The sequence below is a fragment of the Coregonus clupeaformis genome, unplaced genomic scaffold (genome assembly GCF_020615455.1).
Source record: "Coregonus clupeaformis isolate EN_2021a unplaced genomic scaffold, ASM2061545v1 scaf0060, whole genome shotgun sequence".
Classification (NCBI taxonomy): domain Eukaryota; kingdom Metazoa; phylum Chordata; class Actinopteri; order Salmoniformes; family Salmonidae; genus Coregonus; species Coregonus clupeaformis.
In genome coordinates, this window is record NW_025533515.1 from 557,142 (window position 1) to 579,395 (window position 22,254).

The 22,254-nt window shown below is 40.6% G+C and overlaps 1 protein-coding gene across 2 annotated transcripts in view; it reads left to right on the forward strand.

Moving 5' to 3' along the window:
- The window catches only part of dnaaf9 (dynein axonemal assembly factor 9), a 207,122-nt gene that overhangs the window by 103,414 nt on the left and 81,454 nt on the right, over nucleotides 1-22,254 (forward strand). For both annotated transcript variants that reach the window (XM_045212884.1, XM_045212886.1), the window contains exons 14-20: nucleotides 16,289-16,333; nucleotides 16,473-16,518; nucleotides 16,725-16,836; nucleotides 16,941-17,011; nucleotides 17,638-17,685; nucleotides 18,064-18,154; nucleotides 21,045-21,148. In XM_045212884.1, coding sequence (XP_045068819.1) covers nucleotides 16,289-16,333; nucleotides 16,473-16,518; nucleotides 16,725-16,836; nucleotides 16,941-17,011; nucleotides 17,638-17,685; nucleotides 18,064-18,154; nucleotides 21,045-21,148 — 517 coding nt within the window. The remainder of the gene's footprint in view (nucleotides 1-16,288; nucleotides 16,334-16,472; nucleotides 16,519-16,724; nucleotides 16,837-16,940; nucleotides 17,012-17,637; nucleotides 17,686-18,063; nucleotides 18,155-21,044; nucleotides 21,149-22,254) is intronic.

Here is a 22,254-nt window from a genome sequence, read left to right on the forward strand (position 1 = left end):
TGATCTAGTAGAATATGTTTTACCTGTTGTTTCATTAGTGTCCTCTGAATGACGAGGTTAGCTGATCTAGTAGAACATATTTTACCTGTTGTTTCATTAGTGTCCTCTGAATGGCGAGGTTAGCTGATCTAGTAGAACATATTTTACCTGTTGTTTCATTAGTGTCCTCTGAATGGCGAGGTTAGCTGATCTAGTAGAACATATTTTATCTGTTGTTTCATTAGTGTCCTCTGAATGGCGAGGTTAGCTGATCGAGTAGAATGTGTTTTACCTGTTGTTTCATTAGTGTCCTCTGAATGACGAGGTTAGCTGATCTAGTAGAATGTGTTTTACCTGTTGTTTCATTAGTGTCCTCTGAATGACGAGGTTAGCTGATCTAGTAGAACATATTTTACCTGTTGTTTCATTAGTGTCCTCTGAATGGCGAGGTTAGCTGATCTAGTAGAACATATTTTACCTGTTGTTTCATTAGTGTCCTCTGAATGGCGAGGTTAGCTGATCTAGTAGAATGTGTTTTACCTGTTGTTTCATTAGTGTCCTCTGAATGACGAGGTTAGCTGATCTAGTAGAACATATTTGACCTGTTGTTTCATTAGTGTCCTCTGAATGACGAGGTTAGCTGATCTAGTAGAACATATTTTACCTGTTGTTTCATTAGTGTCCTCTGAATGACGAGGTTAGCTGATCTAGTAGAACATATTTTACCTGTTGTTTCATTAGTGTCCTCTGAATGGCGAGGTTAGCTGATCTAGTAGAATGTGTTTTACCTGTTGTTTCATTAGTGTCCTCTGAATGACGAGGTTAGCTGATCTAGTAGAACATATTTTACCTGTTGTTTCATTAGTGTCCTCTGAATGGCGAGGTTAGCTGATCTAGTAGAATGTGTTTTACCTGTTGTTTCATTAGTGTCCTCTGAATGGCGAGGTTAGCTGATCTAGTAGAATGTGTTTTACCTGTTGTTTCATTAGTGTCCTCTGAATGACGAGGTTAGCTGATCTAGTAGAACATATTTGACCTGTTGTTTCATTAGTGTCCTCTGAATGGCGAGGTTAGCTGATCTAGTAGAATGTGTTTTACCTGTTGTTTCATTAGTGTCCTCTGAATGGCGAGGTTAGCTGATCTAGTAGAAAGTGTTTTACCTGTTGTTTCATTAGTGTCCTCTGAATGGCGAGGTTAGCTGATCTAGTAGAATGTGTTTTACCTGTTGTTTCATTAGTGTCCTCTGAATGGCGAGGTTAGCTGATCTAGTAGAACATATTTTACCTGTTGTTTCATTAGTGTCCTCTGAATGACGAGGTTAGCTGATCTAGTAGAACATATTTTACCTGTTGTTTCATTAGTGTCCTCTGAATGGCGAGGTTAGCTGATCTAGTAGAATGTGTTTTACCTGTTGTTTCATTAGTGTCCTATGAATGGCGAGGTTAGCTGATCTAGTAGAATGTGTTTTACCTGTTGTTTCATTAGTGTCCTCTGAATGGCGAGGTTAGCTGATCTAGTAGAACATATTTTACCTGTTGTTTCATTAGTGTCCTCTGAATGGCGAGGTTAGCTGATCTAGTAGAATGTGTTTTACCTGTTGTTTCATTAGTGTCCTCTGAATGGCGAGGTTAGCTGATCTAGTAGAATGTGTTTTACCTGTTGTTTCATTAGTGTCCTCTGAATGGCGAGGTTAGCTGATCTAGTAGAACATATTTTACCTGTTGTTTCATTAGTGTCCTCTGAATGGCGAGGTTAGCTGATCTAGTAGAATGTGTTTTACCTGTTGTTTCATTAGTGTCCTCTGAATGGCGAGGTTAGCTGATCTAGTAGAACATATTTTACCTGTTGTTTCATTAGTGTCCTCTGAATGACGAGGTTAGCTGATCTAGTAGAACATATTTTACCTGTTGTTTCATTAGTGTCCTCTGAATGACGAGGTTAGCTGATCTAGTAGAACATATTTTACCTGTTGTTTCATTAGTGTCCTCTGAATGACGAGGTTAGCTGATCTAGTAGAATGTGTTTTACCTGTTGTTTCATTAGTGTCCTCTGAATGACGAGGTTAGCTGATCTAGTAGAATATGTTTTACCTGTTGTTTCATTAGTGTCCTCTGAATGGCGAGGTTAGCTGATCTAGTAGAATGTGTTTTACCTGTTGTTTCATTAGTGTCCTCTGAATGGCGAGGTTAGCTGATCTAGTAGAACATATTTTACCTGTTGTTTCATTAGTGTCCTCTGAATGGCGAGGTTAGCTGATCTAGTAGAACGTATTTTACCTGTTGTTTCATTAGTGTCCTCTGAATGGCGAGGTTAGCTGATCTAGTAGAACATGTTTTACCTGTTGTTTCATTAGTGTCCTCTGAATGACGAGGTTAGCTGATCTAGTAGAATATATTTTACCTGTTGTTTCATTAGTGTCCTCTGAATGGCGAGGTTAGCTGATCTAGTAGAATGTGTTTTACCTGTTGTTTCATTAGTGTCCTCTGAATGACGAGGTTAGCTGATCTAGTAGAACATATTTTACCTGTTGTTTCATTAGTGTCCTCTGAATGACGAGGTTAGCTGATCTAGTAGAACATATTTTACCTGTTGTTTCATTAGTGTCCTCTGAATGGCGAGGTTAGCTGATCTAGTAGAATGTGTTTTACCTGTTGTTTCATTAGTGTCCTCTGAATGACGAGGTTAGCTGATCTAGTAGAATATGTTTTACCTGTTGTTTCATTAGTGTCCTCTGAATGACGAGGTTAGCTGATCTAGTAGAACATATTTTACCTGTTGTTTCATTAGTGTCCTCTGAATGGCGAGGTTAGCTGATCTAGTAGAATGTATTTTACCTGTTGTTTCATTAGTGTCCTCTGAATGGCGAGGTTAGCTGATCTAGTAGAATGTGTTTTACCTGTTGTTTCATTAGTGTCCTCTGAATGACGAGGTTAGCTGATCTAGTAGAACATATTTTACCTGTTGTTTCATTAGTGTCCTCTGAATGACGAGGTTAGCTGATCTAGTAGAATGTGTTTTACCTGTTGTTTCATTAGTGTCCTCTGAATGGCGAGGTTAGCTGATCTAGTAGAACATATTTTACCTGTTGTTTCATTAGTGTCCTCTGAATGACGAGGTTAGCTGATCTAGTAGAACATATTTGACCTGTTGTTTCATTAGTGTCCTCTGAATGGCGAGGTTAGCTGATCTAGTAGAACATGTTTTACCTGTTGTTTCATTAGTGTCCTCTGAATGGCGAGGTTAGCTGATCTAGTAGAACGTATTTTACCTGTTGTTTCATTAGTGTCCTCTGAATGACGAGGTTAGCTGATCTAGTAGAATATGTTTTACCTGTTGTTTCATTAGTGTCCTCTGAATGGCGAGGTTAGCTGATCTAGTAGAACGTATTTGACCTGTTGTTTCATTAGTGTCCTCTGAATGGCGAGGTTAGCTGATCTAGTAGAATGTGTTTTACCTGTTGTTTCATTAGTGTCCTCTGAATGACGAGGTTAGCTGATCTAGTAGAACATATTTTACCTGTTGTTTCATTAGTGTCCTCTGAATGACGAGGTTAGCTGATCTAGTAGAACATATTTTACCTGTTGTTTCATTAGTGTCCTCTGAATGACGAGGTTAGCTGATCTAGTAGAACATATTTGACCTGTTGTTTCATTAGTGTCCTCTGAATGACGAGGTTAGCTGATCTAGTAGAACATATTTTACCTGTTGTTTCATTAGTGTCCTCTGAATGACGAGGTTAGCTGATCTAGTAGAATGTGTTTTACCTGTTGTTTCATTAGTGTCCTCTGAATGACGAGGTTAGCTGATCTAGTAGAACATATTTGACCTGTTGTTTCATTAGTGTCCTCTGAATGGCGAGGTTAGCTGATCTAGTAGAACATATTTTACCTGTTGTTTCATTAGTGTCCTCTGAATGGCGAGGTTAGCTGATCTAGTAGAATGTGTTTTACCTGTTGTTTCATTAGTGTCCTCTGAATGGCGAGGTTAGCTGATCTAGTAGAATGTGTTTTACCTGTTGTTTCATTAGTGTCCTCTGAATGACGAGGTTAGCTGATCTAGTAGAACATATTTTACCTGTTGTTTCATTAGTGTCCTCTGAATGGCGAGGTTAGCTGATCTAGTAGAACATATTTTACCTGTTGTTTCATTAGTGTCCTCTGAATGGCGAGGTTAGCTGATCTAGTAGAATGTGTTTTACCTGTTGTTTCATTAGTGTCCTCTGAATGACGAGGTTAGCTGATCTAGTAGAACATATTTTACCTGTTGTTTCATTAGTGTCCTCTGAATGACGAGGTTAGCTGATCTAGTAGAACATATTTTACCTGTTGTTTCATTAGTGTCCTCTGAATGACGAGGTTAGCTGATCTAGTAGAACATATTTTACCTGTTGTTTCATTAGTGTCCTCTGAATGGCGAGGTTAGCTGATCTAGTAGAATGTGTTTTACCTGTTGTTTCATTAGTGTCCTCTGAATGACGAGGTTAGCTGATCTAGTAGAACATATTTTACCTGTTGTTTCATTAGTGTCCTCTGAATGACGAGGTTAGCTGATCTAGTAGAATATATTTTACCTGTTGTTTCATTAGTGTCCTCTGAATGACGAGGTTAGCTGATCTAGTAGAACATATTTGACCTGTTGTTTCATTAGTGTCCTCTGAATGACGAGGTTAGCTGATCTAGTAGAACGTATTTTACCTGTTGTTTCATTAGTGTCCTCTGAATGACGAGGTTAGCTGATCTAGTAGAATGTGTTTTACCTGTTGTTTCATTAGTGTCCTCTGAATGACGAGGTTAGCTGATCTAGTAGAACATATTTGACCTGTTGTTTCATTAGTGTCCTCTGAATGACGAGGTTAGCTGATCTAGTAGAACATATTTTACCTGTTGTTTCATTAGTGTCCTCTGAATGGCGAGGTTAGCTGATCTAGTAGAATATGTTTTACCTGTTGTTTCATTAGTGTCCTCTGAATGGCGAGGTTAGCTGATCTAGTAGAATATGTTTTACCTGTTGTTTCATTAGTGTCCTCTGAATGACGAGGTTAGCTGATCTAGTAGAACATATTTTACCTGTTGTTTCATTAGTGTCCTCTGAATGACGAGGTTAGCTGATCTAGTAGAACATATTTTACCTGTTGTTTCATTAGTGTCCTCTGAATGACGAGGTTAGCTGATCTAGTAGAATGTGTTTTACCTGTTGTTTCATTAGTGTCCTCTGAATGACGAGGTTAGCTGATCTAGTAGAACATATTTTACCTGTTGTTTCATTAGTGTCCTCTGAATGGCGAGGTTAGCTGATCTAGTAGAACATGTTTTACCTGTTGTTTCATTAGTGTCCTCTGAATGACGAGGTTAGCTGATCTAGTAGAACGTATTTTACCTGTTGTTTCATTAGTGTCCTCTGAATGACGAGGTTAGCTGATCTAGTAGAACGTGTTTGACCTGTTGTTTCATTAGTGTCCTCTGAATGGCGAGGTTAGCTGATCTAGTAGAATATATTTTACCTGTTGTTTCATTAGTGTCCTCTGAATGACGAGGTTAGCTGATCTAGTAGAACATGTTTTACCTGTTGTTTCATTAGTGTCCTCTGAATGACGAGGTTAGCTGATCTAGTAGAATGTGTTTTACCTGTTGTTTCATTAGTGTCCTCTGAATGACGAGGTTAGCTGATCTAGTAGAACATGTTTTACCTGTTGTTTCATTAGTGTCCTCTGAATGACGAGGTTAGCTGATCTAGTAGAACATATTTTACCTGTTGTTTCATTAGTGTCCTCTGAATGACGAGGTTAGCTGATCTAGTAGAATATATTTTACCTGTTGTTTCATTAGTGTCCTCTGAATGGCGAGGTTAGCTGATCTAGTAGAACATGTTTTACCTGTTGTTTCATTAGTGTCCTCTGAATGACGAGGTTAGCTGATCTAGTAGAACATATTTTACCTGTTGTTTCATTAGTGTCCTCTGAATGGCGAGGTTAGCTGATCTAGTAGAACGTGTTTTACCTGTTGTTTCATTAGTGTCCTCTGAATGACGAGGTTAGCTGATCTAGTAGAATGTGTTTTACCTGTTGTTTCATTAGTGTCCTCTGAATGACGAGGTTAGCTGATCTAGTAGAACATGTTTTACCTGTTGTTTCATTAGTGTCCTCTGAATGGCGAGGTTAGCTGATCTAGTAGAACATATTTTACCTGTTGTTTCATTAGTGTCCTCTGAATGGCGAGGTTAGCTGATCTAGTAGAACATATTTTACCTGTTGTTTCATTAGTGTCCTCTGAATGGCGAGGTTAGCTGATCTAGTAGAATGTATTTTACCTGTTGTTTCATTAGTGTCCTCTGAATGACGAGGTTAGCTGATCTAGTAGAACATGTTTTACCTGTTGTTTCATTAGTGTCCTCTGAATGACGAGGTTAGCTGATCTAGTAGAACATATTTTACCTGTTGTTTCATTAGTGTCCTCTGAATGGCGAGGTTAGCTGATCTAGTAGAACATATTTTACCTGTTGTTTCATTAGTGTCCTCTGAATGGCGAGGTTAGCTGATCTAGTAGAATGTGTTTTTACCTGTTGTTTCATTAGTGTCCTCTGAATGACGAGGTTAGCTGATCTAGTAGAACATATTTTACCTGTTGTTTCATTAGTGTCCTCTGAATGACGAGGTTAGCTGATCTAGTAGAACATATTTTACCTGTTGTTTCATTAGTGTCCTCTGAATGGCGAGGTTAGCTGATCTAGTAGAACGTATTTTACCTGTTGTTTCATTAGTGTCCTCTGAATGACGAGGTTAGCTGATCTAGTAGAACATATTTTACCTGTTGTTTCATTAGTGTCCTCTGAATGGCGAGGTTAGCTGATCTAGTAGAACATATTTTACCTGTTGTTTCATTAGTGTCCTCTGAATGGCGAGGTTAGCTGATCTAGTAGAACATATTTTACCTGTTGTTTCATTAGTGTCCTCTGAATGGCGAGGTTAGCTGATCGAGTAGAATGTGTTTTACCTGTTGTTTCATTAGTGTCCTCTGAATGACGAGGTTAGCTGATCTAGTAGAATGTGTTTTACCTGTTGTTTCATTAGTGTCCTCTGAATGACGAGGTTAGCTGATCTAGTAGAACATGTTTTACCTGTTGTTTCATTAGTGTCCTCTGAATGGCGAGGTTAGCTGATCTAGTAGAACATATTTTACCTGTTGTTTCATTAGTGTCCTCTGAATGGCGAGGTTAGCTGATCTAGTAGAATGTGTTTTACCTGTTGTTTCATTAGTGTCCTCTGAATGACGAGGTTAGCTGATCTAGTAGAACATGTTTGACCTGTTGTTTCATTAGTGTCCTCTGAATGACGAGGTTAGCTGATCTAGTAGAACATATTTTACCTGTTGTTTCATTAGTGTCCTCTGAATGGCGAGGTTAGCTGATCTAGTAGAATGTGTTTTACCTGTTGTTTCATTAGTGTCCTCTGAATGGCGAGGTTAGCTGATCTAGTAGAATATATTTTACCTGTTGTTTCATTAGTGTCCTCTGAATGACGAGGTTAGCTGATCTAGTAGAACATATTTTACCTGTTGTTTCATTAGTGTCCTCTGAATGACGAGGTTAGCTGATCTAGTAGAACATATTTTACCTGTTGTTTCATTAGTGTCCTCTGAATGACGAGGTTAGCTGATCTAGTAGAATGTGTTTTACCTGTTGTTTCATTAGTGTCCTCTGAATGACGAGGTTAGCTGATCTAGTAGAACATATTTTACCTGTTGTTTCATTAGTGTCCTCTGAATGACGAGGTTAGCTGATCTAGTAGAACATATTTTACCTGTTGTTTCATTAGTGTCCTCTGAATGGCGAGGTTAGCTGATCTAGTAGAATGTGTTTTACCTGTTGTTTCATTAGTGTCCTCTGAATGACGAGGTTAGCTGATCTAGTAGAATATATTTTACCTGTTGTTTCATTAGTGTCCTCTGAATGGCGAGGTTAGCTGATCTAGTAGAATGTGTTTTACCTGTTGTTTCATTAGTGTCCTCTGAATGGCGAGGTTAGCTGATCTAGTAGAATGTGTTTTACCTGTTGTTTCATTAGTGTCCTCTGAATGGCGAGGTTAGCTGATCTAGTAGAATATGTTTTACCTGTTGTTTCATTAGTGTCCTCTGAATGGCGAGGTTAGCTGATCTAGTAGAACATATTTTACCTGTTGTTTCATTAGTGTCCTCTGAATGACGAGGTTAGCTGATCTAGTAGAACATATTTTACCTGTTGTTTCATTAGTGTCCTCTGAATGACGAGGTTAGCTGATCTAGTAGAATGTGTTTTACCTGTTGTTTCATTAGTGTCCTCTGAATGGCGAGGTTAGCTGATCTAGTAGAATGTGTTTTACCTGTTGTTTCATTAGTGTCCTCTGAATGACGAGGTTAGCTGATCTAGTAGAACATATTTTACCTGTTGTTTCATTAGTGTCCTCTGAATGGCGAGGTTAGCTGATCTAGTAGAATATGTTTTACCTGTTGTTTCATTAGTGTCCTCTGAATGGCGAGGTTAGCTGATCTAGTAGAATGTGTTTTACCTGTTGTTTCATTAGTGTCCTCTGAATGACGAGGTTAGCTGATCTAGTAGAACATATTTTACCTGTTGTTTCATTAGTGTCCTCTGAATGACGAGGTTAGCTGATCTAGTAGAACGTGTTTTACCTGTTGTTTCATTAGTGTCCTCTGAATGGCGAGGTTAGCTGATCTAGTAGAACATATTTTACCTGTTGTTTCATTAGTGTCCTCTGAATGGCGAGGTTAGCTGATCTAGTAGAACATATTTGACCTGTTGTTTCATTAGTGTCCTCTGAATGGCGAGGTTAGCTGATCTAGTAGAATGTGTTTTACCTGTTGTTTCATTAGTGTCCTCTGAATGACGAGGTTAGCTGATCTAGTAGAACATATTTTACCTGTTGTTTCATTAGTGTCCTCTGAATGGCGAGGTTAGCTGATCTAGTAGAACATATTTTACCTGTTGTTTCATTAGTGTCCTCTGAATGGCGAGGTTAGCTGATCTAGTAGAATGTGTTTTACCTGTTGTTTCATTAGTGTCCTCTGAATGACGAGGTTAGCTGATCTAGTAGAACATATTTTACCTGTTGTTTCATTAGTGTCCTCTGAATGGCGAGGTTAGCTGATCTAGTAGAACATATTTTACCTGTTGTTTCATTAGTGTCCTCTGAATGGCGAGGTTAGCTGATCTAGTAGAACATATTTTACCTGTTGTTTCATTAGTGTCCTCTGAATGGCGAAGGTTAGCTGATCTAGTAGAATGTGTTTTACCTGTTGTTTCATTAGTGTCCTCTGAATGGCGAGGTTAGCTGATCTAGTAGAACATATTTTACCTGTTGTTTCATTAGTGTCCTCTGAATGGCGAGGTTAGCTGATCTAGTAGAACATATTTTACCTGTTGTTTCATTAGTGTCCTCTGAATGGCGAGGTTAGCTGATCTAGTAGAACATATTTTACCTGTTGTTTCATTAGTGTCCTCTGAATGGCGAGGTTAGCTGATCTAGTAGAACATGTTTTACCTGTTGTTTCATTAGTGTCCTCTGAATGACGAGGTTAGCTGATCTAGTAGAATGTGTTTTACCTGTTGTTTCATTAGTGTCCTCTGAATGACGAGGTTAGCTGATCTAGTAGAACATATTTTACCTGTTGTTTCATTAGTGTCCTCTGAATGACGAGGTTAGCTGATCTAGTAGAACATATTTTACCTGTTGTTTCATTAGTGTCCTCTGAATGACGAGGTTAGCTGATCTAGTAGAATGTGTTTTACCTGTTGTTTCATTAGTGTCCTCTGAATGACGAGGTTAGCTGATCTAGTAGAACATATTTTACCTGTTGTTTCATTAGTGTCCTCTGAATGACGAGGTTAGCTGATCTAGTAGAACATATTTTACCTGTTGTTTCATTAGTGTCCTCTGAATGACGAGGTTAGCTGATCTAGTAGAACATATTTTACCTGTTGTTTCATTAGTGTCCTCTGAATGACGAGGTTAGCTGATCTAGTAGAATGTGTTTTACCTGTTGTTTCATTAGTGTCCTCTGAATGGCGAGGTTAGCTGATCTAGTAGAATGTGTTTTACCTGTTGTTTCATTAGTGTCCTCTGAATGACGAGGTTAGCTGATCTAGTAGAACATATTTTACCTGTTGTTTCATTAGTGTCCTCTGAATGGCGAGGTTAGCTGATCTAGTAGAACATGTTTTACCTGTTGTTTCATTAGTGTCCTCTGAATGGCGAGGTTAGCTGATCTAGTAGAATATTTTTACCTGTTGTTTCATTAGTGTCCTCTGAATGGCGAGGTTAGCTGATCTAGTAGAACATATTTTACCTGTTGTTTCATTAGTGTCCTCTGAATGACGAGGTTAGCTGATCTAGTAGAACATGTTTTACCTGTTGTTTCATTAGTGTCCTCTGAATGGCGAGGTTAGCTGATCTAGTAGAATGTATTTTACCTGTTGTTTCATTAGTGTCCTCTGAATGGCGAGGTTAGCTGATCTAGTAGAATGTGTTTTACCTGTTGTTTCATTAGTGTCCTCTGAATGGCGAGGTTAGCTGATCTAGTAGAACATATTTTACCTGTTGTTTCATTAGTGTCCTCTGAATGACGAGGTTAGCTGATCTAGTAGAACATATTTTACCTGTTGTTTCATTAGTGTCCTCTGAATGGCGAGGTTAGCTGATCTAGTAGAACATATTTTACCTGTTGTTTCATTAGTGTCCTCTGAATGACGAGGTTAGCTGATCTAGTAGAATGTGTTTTACCTGTTGTTTCATTAGTGTCCTCTGAATGGCGAGGTTAGCTGATCTAGTAGAACGTGTTTTACCTGTTGTTTCATTAGTGTCCTCTGAATGACGAGGTTAGCTGATCTAGTAGAACATATTTTACCTGTTGTTTCATTAGTGTCCTCTGAATGGCGAGGTTAGCTGATCTAGTAGAACATATTTTACCTGTTGTTTCATTAGTGTCCTCTGAATGACGAGGTTAGCTGATCTAGTAGAATATGTTTTACCTGTTGTTTCATTAGTGTCCTCTGAATGGCGAGGTTAGCTGATCTAGTAGAACATGTTTTACCTGTTGTTTCATTAGTGTCCTCTGAATGACGAGGTTAGCTGATCTAGTAGAATATATTTTACCTGTTGTTTCATTAGTGTCCTCTGAATGGCGAGGTTAGCTGATCTAGTAGAACATATTTTACCTGTTGTTTCATTAGTGTCCTCTGAATGGCGAGGTTAGCTGATCTAGTAGACATGTGTTTTACCTGTTGTTTCATTAGTGTCCTCTGAATGGCGAGGTTAGCTGATCTAGTAGAACATGTTTTACCTGTTGTTTCATTAGTGTCCTCTGAATGACGAGGTTAGCTGATCTAGTAGAACGTATTTTACCTGTTGTTTCATTAGTGTCCTCTGAATGGCGAGGTTAGCTGATCTAGTAGAATATGTTTTACCTGTTGTTTCATTAGTGTCCTCTGAATGACGAGGTTAGCTGATCTAGTAGAACATATTTGACCTGTTGTTTCATTAGTGTCCTCTGAATGGCGAGGTTAGCTGATCTAGTAGAACATGTTTTACCTGTTGTTTCATTAGTGTCCTCTGAATGGCGAGGTTAGCTGATCTAGTAGAACATATTTTACCTGTTGTTTCATTAGTGTCCTCTGAATGGCGAGGTTAGCTGATCTAGTAGAACATGTTTTACCTGTTGTTTCATTAGTGTCCTCTGAATGGCGAGGTTAGCTGATCTAGTAGAACATATTTTACCTGTTGTTTCATTAGTGTCCTCTGAATGGCGAGGTTAGCTGATCTAGTAGAATGTGTTTTACCTGTTGTTTCATTAGTGTCCTCTGAATGACGAGGTTAGCTGATCTAGTAGAACATATTTTACCTGTTGTTTCATTAGTGTCCTCTGAATGGCGAGGTTAGCTGATCTAGTAGAACATATTTTACCTGTTGTTTCATTAGTGTCCTCTGAATGACGAGGTTAGCTGATCTAGTAGAATGTGTTTTACCTGTTGTTTCATTAGTGTCCTCTGAATGACGAGGTTAGCTGATCTAGTAGAATATGTTTTACCTGTTGTTTCATTAGTGTCCTCTGAATGACGAGGTTAGCTGATCTAGTAGAACATATTTTACCTGTTGTTTCATTAGTGTCCTCTGAATGGCGAGGTTAGCTGATCTAGTAGAATGTGTTTTACCTGTTGTTTCATTAGTGTCCTCTGAATGGCGAGGTTAGCTGATCTAGTAGAACATATTTTACCTGTTGTTTCATTAGTGTCCTCTGAATGACGAGGTTAGCTGATCTAGTAGAACATATTTTACCTGTTGTTTCATTAGTGTCCTCTGAATGACGAGGTTAGCTGATCTAGTAGAACATATTTTACCTGTTGTTTCATTAGTGTCCTCTGAATGACGAGGTTAGCTGATCTAGTAGAATATGTTTTACCTGTTGTTTCATTAGTGTCCTCTGAATGACGAGGTTAGCTGATCTAGTAGAACATATTTTACCTGTTGTTTCATTAGTGTCCTCTGAATGACGAGGTTAGCTGATCTAGTAGAACATATTTTACCTGTTGTTTCATTAGTGTCCTCTGAATGACGAGGTTAGCTGATCTAGTAGAACGTGTTTTACCTGTTGTTTCATTAGTGTCCTCTGAATGACGAGGTTAGCTGATCTAGTAGAACGTATTTTACCTGTTGTTTCATTAGTGTCCTCTGAATGACGAGGTTAGCTGATCTAGTAGAACATATTTTACCTGTTGTTTCATTAGTGTCCTCTGAATGGCGAGGTTAGCTGATCTAGTAGAATATATTTTACCTGTTGTTTCATTAGTGTCCTCTGAATGACGAGGTTAGCTGATCTAGTAGAAATATGTTTTACCTGTTGTTTCATTAGTGTCCTCTGAATGGCGAGGTTAGCTGATCTAGTAGAATATGTTTTACCTGTTGTTTCATTAGTGTCCTCTGAATGACGAGGTTAGCTGATCTAGTAGAACATATTTTACCTGTTGTTTCATTAGTGTCCTCTGAATGGCGAGGTTAGCTGATCTAGTAGAACATGTTTTACCTGTTGTTTCATTAGTGTCCTCTGAATGGCGAGGTTAGCTGATCTAGTAGAACATGTTTTACCTGTTGTTTCATTAGTGTCCTCTGAATGACGAGGTTAGCTGATCTAGTAGAATATGTTTTACCTGTTGTTTCATTAGTGTCCTCTGAATGACGAGGTTAGCTGATCTAGTAGAATATATTTTACCTGTTGTTTCATTAGTGTCCTCTGAATGACGAGGTTAGCTGATCTAGTAGAACATATTTTACCTGTTGTTTCATTAGTGTCCTCTGAATGGCGAGGTTAGCTGATCTAGTAGAACATGTTTTACCTGTTGTTTCATTAGTGTCCTCTGAATGGCGAGGTTAGCTGATCTAGTAGAATGTGTTTTACCTGTTGTTTCATTAGTGTCCTCTGAATGGCGAGGTTAGCTGATCTAGTAGAAAGTGTTTTACCTGTTGTTTCATTAGTGTCCTCTGAATGACGAGGTTAGCTGATCTAGTAGAATATATTTTACCTGTTGTTTCATTAGTGTCCTCTGAATGGCGAGGTTAGCTGATCTAGTAGAATGTGTTTTACCTGTTGTTTCATTAGTGTCCTCTGAATGACGAGGTTAGCTGATCTAGTAGAATGTGTTTTACCTGTTGTTTCATTAGTGTCCTCTGAATGACGAGGTTAGCTGATCTAGTAGAACATATTTTACCTGTTGTTTCATTAGTGTCCTCTGAATGACGAGGTTAGCTGATCTAGTAGAACATGTTTTACCTGTTGTTTCATTAGTGTCCTCTGAATGACGAGGTTAGCTGATCTAGTAGAATATGTTTTACCTGTTGTTTCATTAGTGTCCTCTGAATGACGAGGTTAGCTGATCTAGTAGAACATATTTTACCTGTTGTTTCATTAGTGTCCTCTGAATGACGAGGTTAGCTGATCTAGTAGAACATGTTTTACCTGTTGTTTCATTAGTGTCCTCTGAATGACGAGGTTAGCTGATCTAGTAGAACATGTTTTACCTGTTGTTTCATTAGTGTCCTCTGAATGGCGAGGTTAGCTGATCTAGTAGAACATATTTTACCTGTTGTTTCATTAGTGTCCTCTGAATGGCGAGGTTAGCTGATCTAGTAGAACATATTTTACCTGTTGTTTCATTAGTGTCCTCTGAATGACGAGGTTAGCTGATCTAGTAGAACATATTTGACCTGTTGTTTCATTAGTGTCCTCTGAATGACGAGGTTAGCTGATCTAGTAGAACATATTTTACCTGTTGTTTCATTAGTGTCCTCTGAATGACGAGGTTAGCTGATCTAGTAGAAATATTTTACCTGTTGTTTCATTAGTGTCCTCTGAATGACGAGGTTAGCTGATCTAGTAGAACATGTTTTACCTGTTGTTTCATTAGTGTCCTCTGAATGACGAGGTTAGCTGATCTAGTAGAACATGTTTTACCTGTTGTTTCATTAGTGTCCTCTGAATGGCGAGGTTAGCTGATCTAGTAGAATGTGTTTTACCTGTTGTTTCATTAGTGTCCTCTGAATGACGAGGTTGGCTGATCTAGTAGAACATATTTTACCTGTTGTTTCATTAGTGTCCTCTGAATGACGAGGTTAGCTGATCTAGTAGAATATGTTTTACCTGTTGTTTCATTAGTGTCCTCTGAATGACGAGGTTAGCTGATCTAGTAGAATGTGTTTTACCTGTTGTTTCATTAGTGTCCTCTGAATGACGAGGTTAGCTGATCTAGTAGAACGTGTTTTACCTGTTGTTTCATTAGTGTCCTCTGAATGGCGAGGTTAGCTGATCGAGTAGAATGTGTTTTACCTGTTGTTTCATTAGTGTCCTCTGAATGACGAGGTTAGCTGATCTAGTAGAATGTGTTTTACCTGTTGTCTCATTAGTGTCCTCTGAATGACGAGGTTAGCTGATCTAGTAGAATGTGTTTTACCTGTTGTTTCATTAGTGTCCTCTGAATGGCGAGGTTAGCTGATCTAGTAGAATGTGTTTTACCTGTTGTTTCATTAGTGTCCTCTGAATGACGAGGTTAGCTGATCTAGTAGAACATGTTTTACCTGTTGTTTCATTAGTGTCCTCTGAATGACGAGGTTAGCTGATCTAGTAGAACATATTTTACCTGTTGTTTCATTAGTGTCCTCTGAATGACGAGGTTAGCTGATCTAGTAGAATGTGTTTTACCTGTTGTTTCATTAGTGTCCTCTGAATGGCGAGGTTAGCTGATCTAGTAGAACATATTTTACCTGTTGTTTCATTAGTGTCCTCTGAATGACGAGGTTAGCTGATCTAGTAGAACGTATTTTACCTGTTGTTTCATTAGTGTCCTCTGAATGACGAGGTTAGCTGATCTAGTAGAACGTGTTTTACCTGTTGTTTCATTAGTGTCCTCTGAATGGCGAGGTTAGCTGATCTAGTAGAATGTGTTTTACCTGTTGTTTCATTAGTGTCCTCTGAATGACGAGGTTAGCTGATCTAGTAGAACATATTTTACCTGTTGTTTCATTAGTGTCCTCTGAATGGCGAGGTTAGCTGATCTAGTAGAATGTGTTTTACCTGTTGTTTCATTAGTGTCCTCTGAATGGCGAGGTTAGCTGATCTAGTAGAACATATTTTACCTGTTGTTTCATTAGTGTCCTCTGAATGACGAGGTTAGCTGATCTAGTAGAATGTGTTTTACCTGTTGTTTCATTAGTGTCCTCTGAATGGCGAGGTTAGCTGATCTAGTAGAATGTGTTTTACCTGTTGTTTCATTAGTGTCCTCTGAATGACGAGGTTAGCTGATCTAGTAGAACATATTTTACCTGTTGTTTCATTAGTGTCCTCTGAATGACGAGGTTAGCTGATCTAGTAGAATGTGTTTTACCTGTTGTTTCATTAGTGTCCTCTGAATGACGAGGTTAGCTGATCTAGTAGAACATGTTTTACCTGTTGTTTCATTAGTGTCCTCTGAATGACGAGGTTAGCTGATCTAGTAGAACATATTTTACCTGTTGTTTCATTAGTGTCCTCTGAATGACGAGGTTAGCTGATCTAGTAGAATGTGTTTTACCTGTTGTTTCATTAGTGTCCTCTGAATGGCGAGGTTAGCTGATCTAGTAGAATGTGTTTTACCTGTTGTTTCATTAGTGTCCTCTGAATGACGAGGTTAGCTGATCTAGTAGAATGTGTTTTACCTGTTGTTTCATTACTGTCCTCTGAATGACGAGGTTAGCTGATCTAGTAGAAAGTGTTTTACCTGTTGTTTTCTCTCTCAGATCTAAAAGTGTGTTCCACATCCAAGCTGTGAATAACCAGGGCAGGTGGGTTCTGATTGTTTCAAAGGAAGTGTTTAATCACACTGTGATTCAATCTTGTCAGTTGAATCATTGTATGAGTGATTGGTGATATACAGTAAATTTGTCCTGGGGCTTTTTGTTGAGCCATTGTTTTCCTTTTCAGAATTGTTCCTCTGAGTGAAGAAGAGAGCCGCTTCTTGGTGAAAACTGTAAGTCAATACTTCCAACCTGATATTTGATCCAAGTCATTTGCAGTAGGCATGTCACTGTGTTTGATTGATTAAATTAGAATTAATTACAATGTGCGTTTTCTGTCCATCACTCCCAAGCGTAAATGTCAGTGTACGACATCCCAGACCTCCAGTGGGGTTAGGGGTTAAGGGTTATGCGTTATAGTGGTGGTTCTGTGTTCCAGGCGTCCATGTCAGTGTACGACATCCCAGACCTCCAGTGGGGGAAAGGAGACCTGGGCTCTGTAGTCTTCTCGGAGTCCTTCCTGGTGTCCAGCATCAACATCCAACAGAAGGGTAATAGAGACATACTGTTAGGCCTGACCGATACCTACTCCCTATTCTGTTTAACTGTGTGTCTGTGAGTCATGTTTAACTGTAATGTTGAGTCTGTCCTGTAGATGGAAGTGTTTCCTCAGACAGCTGTTACACCATCCTGACTACAGCTCTGCCTCGATACGTCTGCTGGCTGGTACGTTACCTTCTTTCCTCTCTCCTCTCTCCTCTCCTCTCTCCTCTCTCCTCTCTCCTCTCTCCTCTCTCCTCTCTCCTCTCTCCTCTCCTCTCTCCTCTCCTCTGTTCTCTCTCCTCCTCACTCCTCTCTCTTCTCTCCTCTCTCTCTCCTCTCCTCTCCTCTCCTCTCCTCTCCCCCTCTCCCCCTCCCCCCTCCTCCTCTCCTCTCCTCTTTTCTCTCCTTTCTTCTTTCCTCTCTCCTCTCTCCTCACCTCTCTCCTCTCCTCTCTCCTCTCTCCTCTCCTCTGTTCTCTCCTCTCTCCTCTCTCCTCTCTCCTCTCCTCTCCTCTGTTCTCTCCTTTCTTCTTTCCTCACTCCTCTCTTCTTTCCGCTCTCCTCTCTCCTCTCTCCGTTCATCCAGGGCTCAAGTCGCCTGCTTTCAACAAAATGGCCGTGTTCGAGGGCATCAAAACGACTGCAAGCGACTGCCGACTTACTGATCTACAAATCACCTTGCATCATAAATAACTACTAATTATTATTTGTAGATCAGTCAGTCAGTCAGTCACAATTTATCCATAATGCATTGCGGTTTTGATTCTCTCGAACACAGCCCTTGTTAACTGTGTGTCCTAATGGCTCTAGGTGGAGTCTGATGTGAAGCACTCTGAGAAGGCCCAGGTCCTGCTCAAGGTCAGACAACTCTTGTTATGTTTTCTACGTTTCTGTTATTACATTGCCAAATGCTGGTCAGTCTGTTCATGTGTATTTTTATATACAGTACCAGTCAAAAGTTTGGACACACCTACTCATTCCAGGGAGAGAATGCCAAAAGTGTGCAAAGCTGTCATCAAGGCAAACGGTGGCTACTTTGAAGAATCTCAAATATAATTGATTTGTTTAACACTTTTTTGGATACTACATAATTCCATATGTGTTATTTCATAGTTTTGATGTCTTCACTATTATTCTACAATGTAGAAAATAGTAAAAAAATTAAGAAATACCCTTGAATGAGTCGGTGTGTCCAAACGTTTGACTGGTAGTGTATATTGTGTGTTTTATCCCCAGGAGGAGGATAGTACCTGCCTGGGTACCTCTCTGACTACAGCAGACACAGCTCATGTGTTCTCTAACAGCCAGCTCTCCACCCCAGAGGAAGGTAATGCTCTCTCTGTAGTCAGCCAGTCAGTCCAGTCATCCAGCCAGCTCATGTGTTCTCTAACAGCCAGCTCTCCACCCCAGAGGAAGGTAATGCTCTCTCTGTAGTCAGCCAGTCAGTCCAGTCATCCAGCCAGCTCATGTGTTCTCTAACAGCCAGCTCTCCACCCCAGAGGAAGGTAATGCTCTCTCTGTAGTCAGCCAGTCAGTCCAGTCATCCAGCCAGCTCATGTGTTCTCTAACAGCCAGCTCTCCACCCCAGAGGAAGGTAATGCTCTCTCTGTAGTCAGCCAGTTAGTCAGGCAGTCAGTCCAGTCATTCAGCCAGCAAGCTATTTAGTCCAGTTCGTCCAGTCAGGCCAGCCAGTCCAATCAGTGGCCGTGTTGGAGAGGATCTAAACCGCAATGTATCGTGGGTAAATTCTGACTGACTGACTGATCTATAAATAATAATTAGTAATATTTATGATGCAAGGTGATTTGTAGATCAGTCAGTCGGCAGTTGCCTGCAGTCGTTTTGATGCCCTCGAACACGGCCAGCCAGTCAGTCAGTTGGTGGGCTCGTTTGAGTGGTAAGGCGAAAGCAACTGATTTTATAGACTAAAGTTGAGGAGTCACGTCGGGGGAGGTGCATCTGCGACAGCCGAAAGTCGGGGACACTGGTTTCCAACAGCAAGGCTCAGTGCAACATGGTGGTGTTGCCATTGTTTAGAAAAGTTGTTCTTTACAGTGGCTTGTGAAAGTATTCACCCCCCTTGGCATTTTGTTGCCTTACAACCTGGAATTAAAATATATTTTTTGGGGAGTTTGTATCATTTGATTTACACAACATGCCTACCACTTTGAAGATGCAAAATATTTTTTATTGTGAAATAAGACAAAAAAACTGAACTTGACCGTGCATAACTATTCACCCCCCAAAGTCAATACTTTGTAGAGCCACCGTTTGCAGCAATTACAGCTGCAAGTATCTTGGGGTATGTCTCTATAAGCTTGGCACATCTAGCCACTGGGATTTTTGCCCATTCTTCAAGGCAAAACTGCTCCAGCTCCTTCAAGTTGGATGGGTTCCACTGGTGTACAGCAATCTTTAAATCATACCACAGATTCTCAATTGGATTGAGGTCTGGGCTTTGAGTAGGCCATTCCAAGACATTTAAATGTTTCCCCTTAAACCACTCAAGTGTTGCTTTAGCAGTATGCTTAGAGTCATTGTCCTGCTGGAAGGTGAACCTCCGTCCCAGTCTCAAATCTCTGGAAGACTGAAACAGGTTTCTCTCAAGAATTTCCCTGTATTTAGCGCCATCCATCATTCCTTCAATTCTGACCAGTTTCCAGTCCCTGCCGATGGAAAAACATCCCCACAGCATGACGCTGCCACCACCATGCTTCACTGTGGGGATGGTGTTCTCGGGGTGATGAGAGGTGTTGGGTTTGCGCCAGACATAGCGTTTTCCTTGATGGCCAAAAAGCTCAATTTTAGTCTCATCTGACCAGAGTACCTTCTTCCATATGTTTGGGGAGTCTCCCACATGCCTTTTGGCGATCACTAAACGTGTTTGCTTATTTTTTTCTGGCCATTCTTCCGTAAAGCCCAGCTCTGTGGAGTGTACGGCTTAAAGTGGTCCTATGGACAGATACTCCAATCTCCGCTGTGGAGCTTTGCAGCTCCTTCAGGGTTATCTTTGGTCTCTTTGTTGCCTCTGATTAATGCCCTCCTTGCCTGGTCCATGAGTTTTGGTGGGCGGCCCTCTCTTGGCAGGTTTGTTGTGGTGCCATATTCTTTCCATTTTGTAATAATGGATTTAATGGTGCTCCGTGGGATGTTCAAAGTTTCGGATATTTTTTTATAACCCAACCCTGATCTGTACTTCTCCACAACTTTGTCCCTGACCTGTTTGGAGAGCTCCTTGGTCTTCATGGTGCCGCTTGCTTGGCGGTGCCCCTTGCTTAGTGGTGTTGCGGACTCTGGGGCCTTTCAGAACAGGTGTATATGTACTGAGATCATGTGACAGATCATGTGACACTTAGAATGCAGACAGGTGGAATTTATTTAACTAATTATGTGACTTCTGAAGGTAATTGGTTGCACCAGATGTTATTTAGGGGCTTCATAGCAAAGGGGGTGAATACATTCTGCACACACCACTTTTCTGTTATTTATTTTTTAGAATTTTTTGAAACAAGTAGTTTTTTTCATTTCACTTCACCAATTTGGACTATTTTGTGTATGTCCATTACATGAAATCCAAATAAAAATCCATTTAAATTACAGGTTGTAATGCAACAAAATAGAAAAAACGACAAGGGGGATGAATACTTTTGCAAGGCACTGTATAATGTCTCTAACCCCCCATATCGCACACTAACAACCTGAAAATATAAGTGTGTACATTGTGCAGTCAATTGGGCAGAGAGAGAGCCTCAAATATCACATTCATTTGTACATATCCACTGTATACGTGAACTGCGGCAAAGTCGGTTCCTGTCTCAATCATGTCTTTGGTCACGTTCCCGTGGGTCAAAAAGAAACCCCCTAATGACTGGTTGACAATAGAGCCTCCCACAATGCAGGCGATGGCTGCAGGAGGAAGCTGGTGAAGAGCAACTGCAGACCTTTTGATCACATTCATTTTGTAACGTTCATGCAGTCGACAAGTCGGACAATTTTTATCCCCATAATGCAACACACTTTAAAAGGCGAAAACCAGCGATGGTCACCGACTTGATAAAAGTGATCCACTCGAGCGTGTCCAGCCAGCCAGCCAGCCAGCCAGCCAGCCAGCCAGTCAGTCAGTGTGTCAGTTCATTAGTTGATTAGTTGATGAGTTAGTCTGTAGTTAATGTGAATAATGTTGTTCCTTGAACCTCCTGTGTCTGTGTGTATTTCAGGGAAGATGAGCTTCTTCACCGAGGGTATACTGTTCGTCCATCCTCAGTACGGCACCATCACTCTACCCAGAGGCCTCATCAGCAGCATCAAGTTCACGGACCTGGTACGTTTCCCAGAACACACTGAGCTGGTAACAACACATCCCACATGGGCTGTCTCCCAAATGGTACCGTATTAGACAGGGTTCACTGAGCTGGTAACAACACATCCCACATGGGCTGTCTCCCAAATGGTACCGTATTAGACAGGGTTCACTGAGCTGGTAACAACACATCCCACATGGGCTGTCTCCCAAATGGTACCGTATTAGACAGGGTTCACTGAGCTGGTAACAACACATCCCACATGGGCTGTCTCCCAAATGGTACCGTATTAGACAGGGTTCACTGAGCTGGTAACAACACATCCCACATGGGCTGTCTCCCAAATGGTACCGTATTAGACAGGGTTCACTGAGCTGGTAACAACACATCCCACATGGGCTGTCTCCCAAATGGTACCGTATTAGACAGGGTTCACTGAGCTGGTAACAACACATCCCACATGGGCTGTCTCCCAAATGGTACCGTATTAGACAGGGTTCACTGAGCTGGTAACAACACATCCCACATGGGCTGTCTCCCAAATGGTACCGTATTAGACAGGGTTCACTGAGCTGGTAACAACACATCCCACATGGGCTGTCTCCCAAATGGTACCGTATTAGACAGGGTTCACTGAGCTGGTAACAACACATCCCACATGGGCTGTCTCCCAAATGGTACCGTATTAGACAGGGTTCACTGAGCTGGTAACAACACATCCCACATGGGCTGTCTCCCAAATGGTACCGTATTAGACAGGGTTCACTGAGCTGGTAACAACACATCCCACATGGGCTGTCTCCCAAATGGTACCGTATTAGACAGGGTTCACTGAGCTGGTAACAACACATCCCACATGGGCTGTCTCCCAAATGGTACCGTATTAGACAGGGTTCACTGAGCTGGTAACAACACATCCCACATGGGCTGTCTCCCCAAATGGTACCGTATTAGACAGGGTTCACTGAGCTGGTAACAACACATCCCACATGGGCTGTCTCCCAAATGGTACCGTATTAGACAGGGTTCACTGAGCTGGTAACAACACATCCCACATGGGCTGTCTCCCAAATGGTACCGTATTAGACAGGGTTCACTGAGCTGGTAACAACACATCCCACATGGG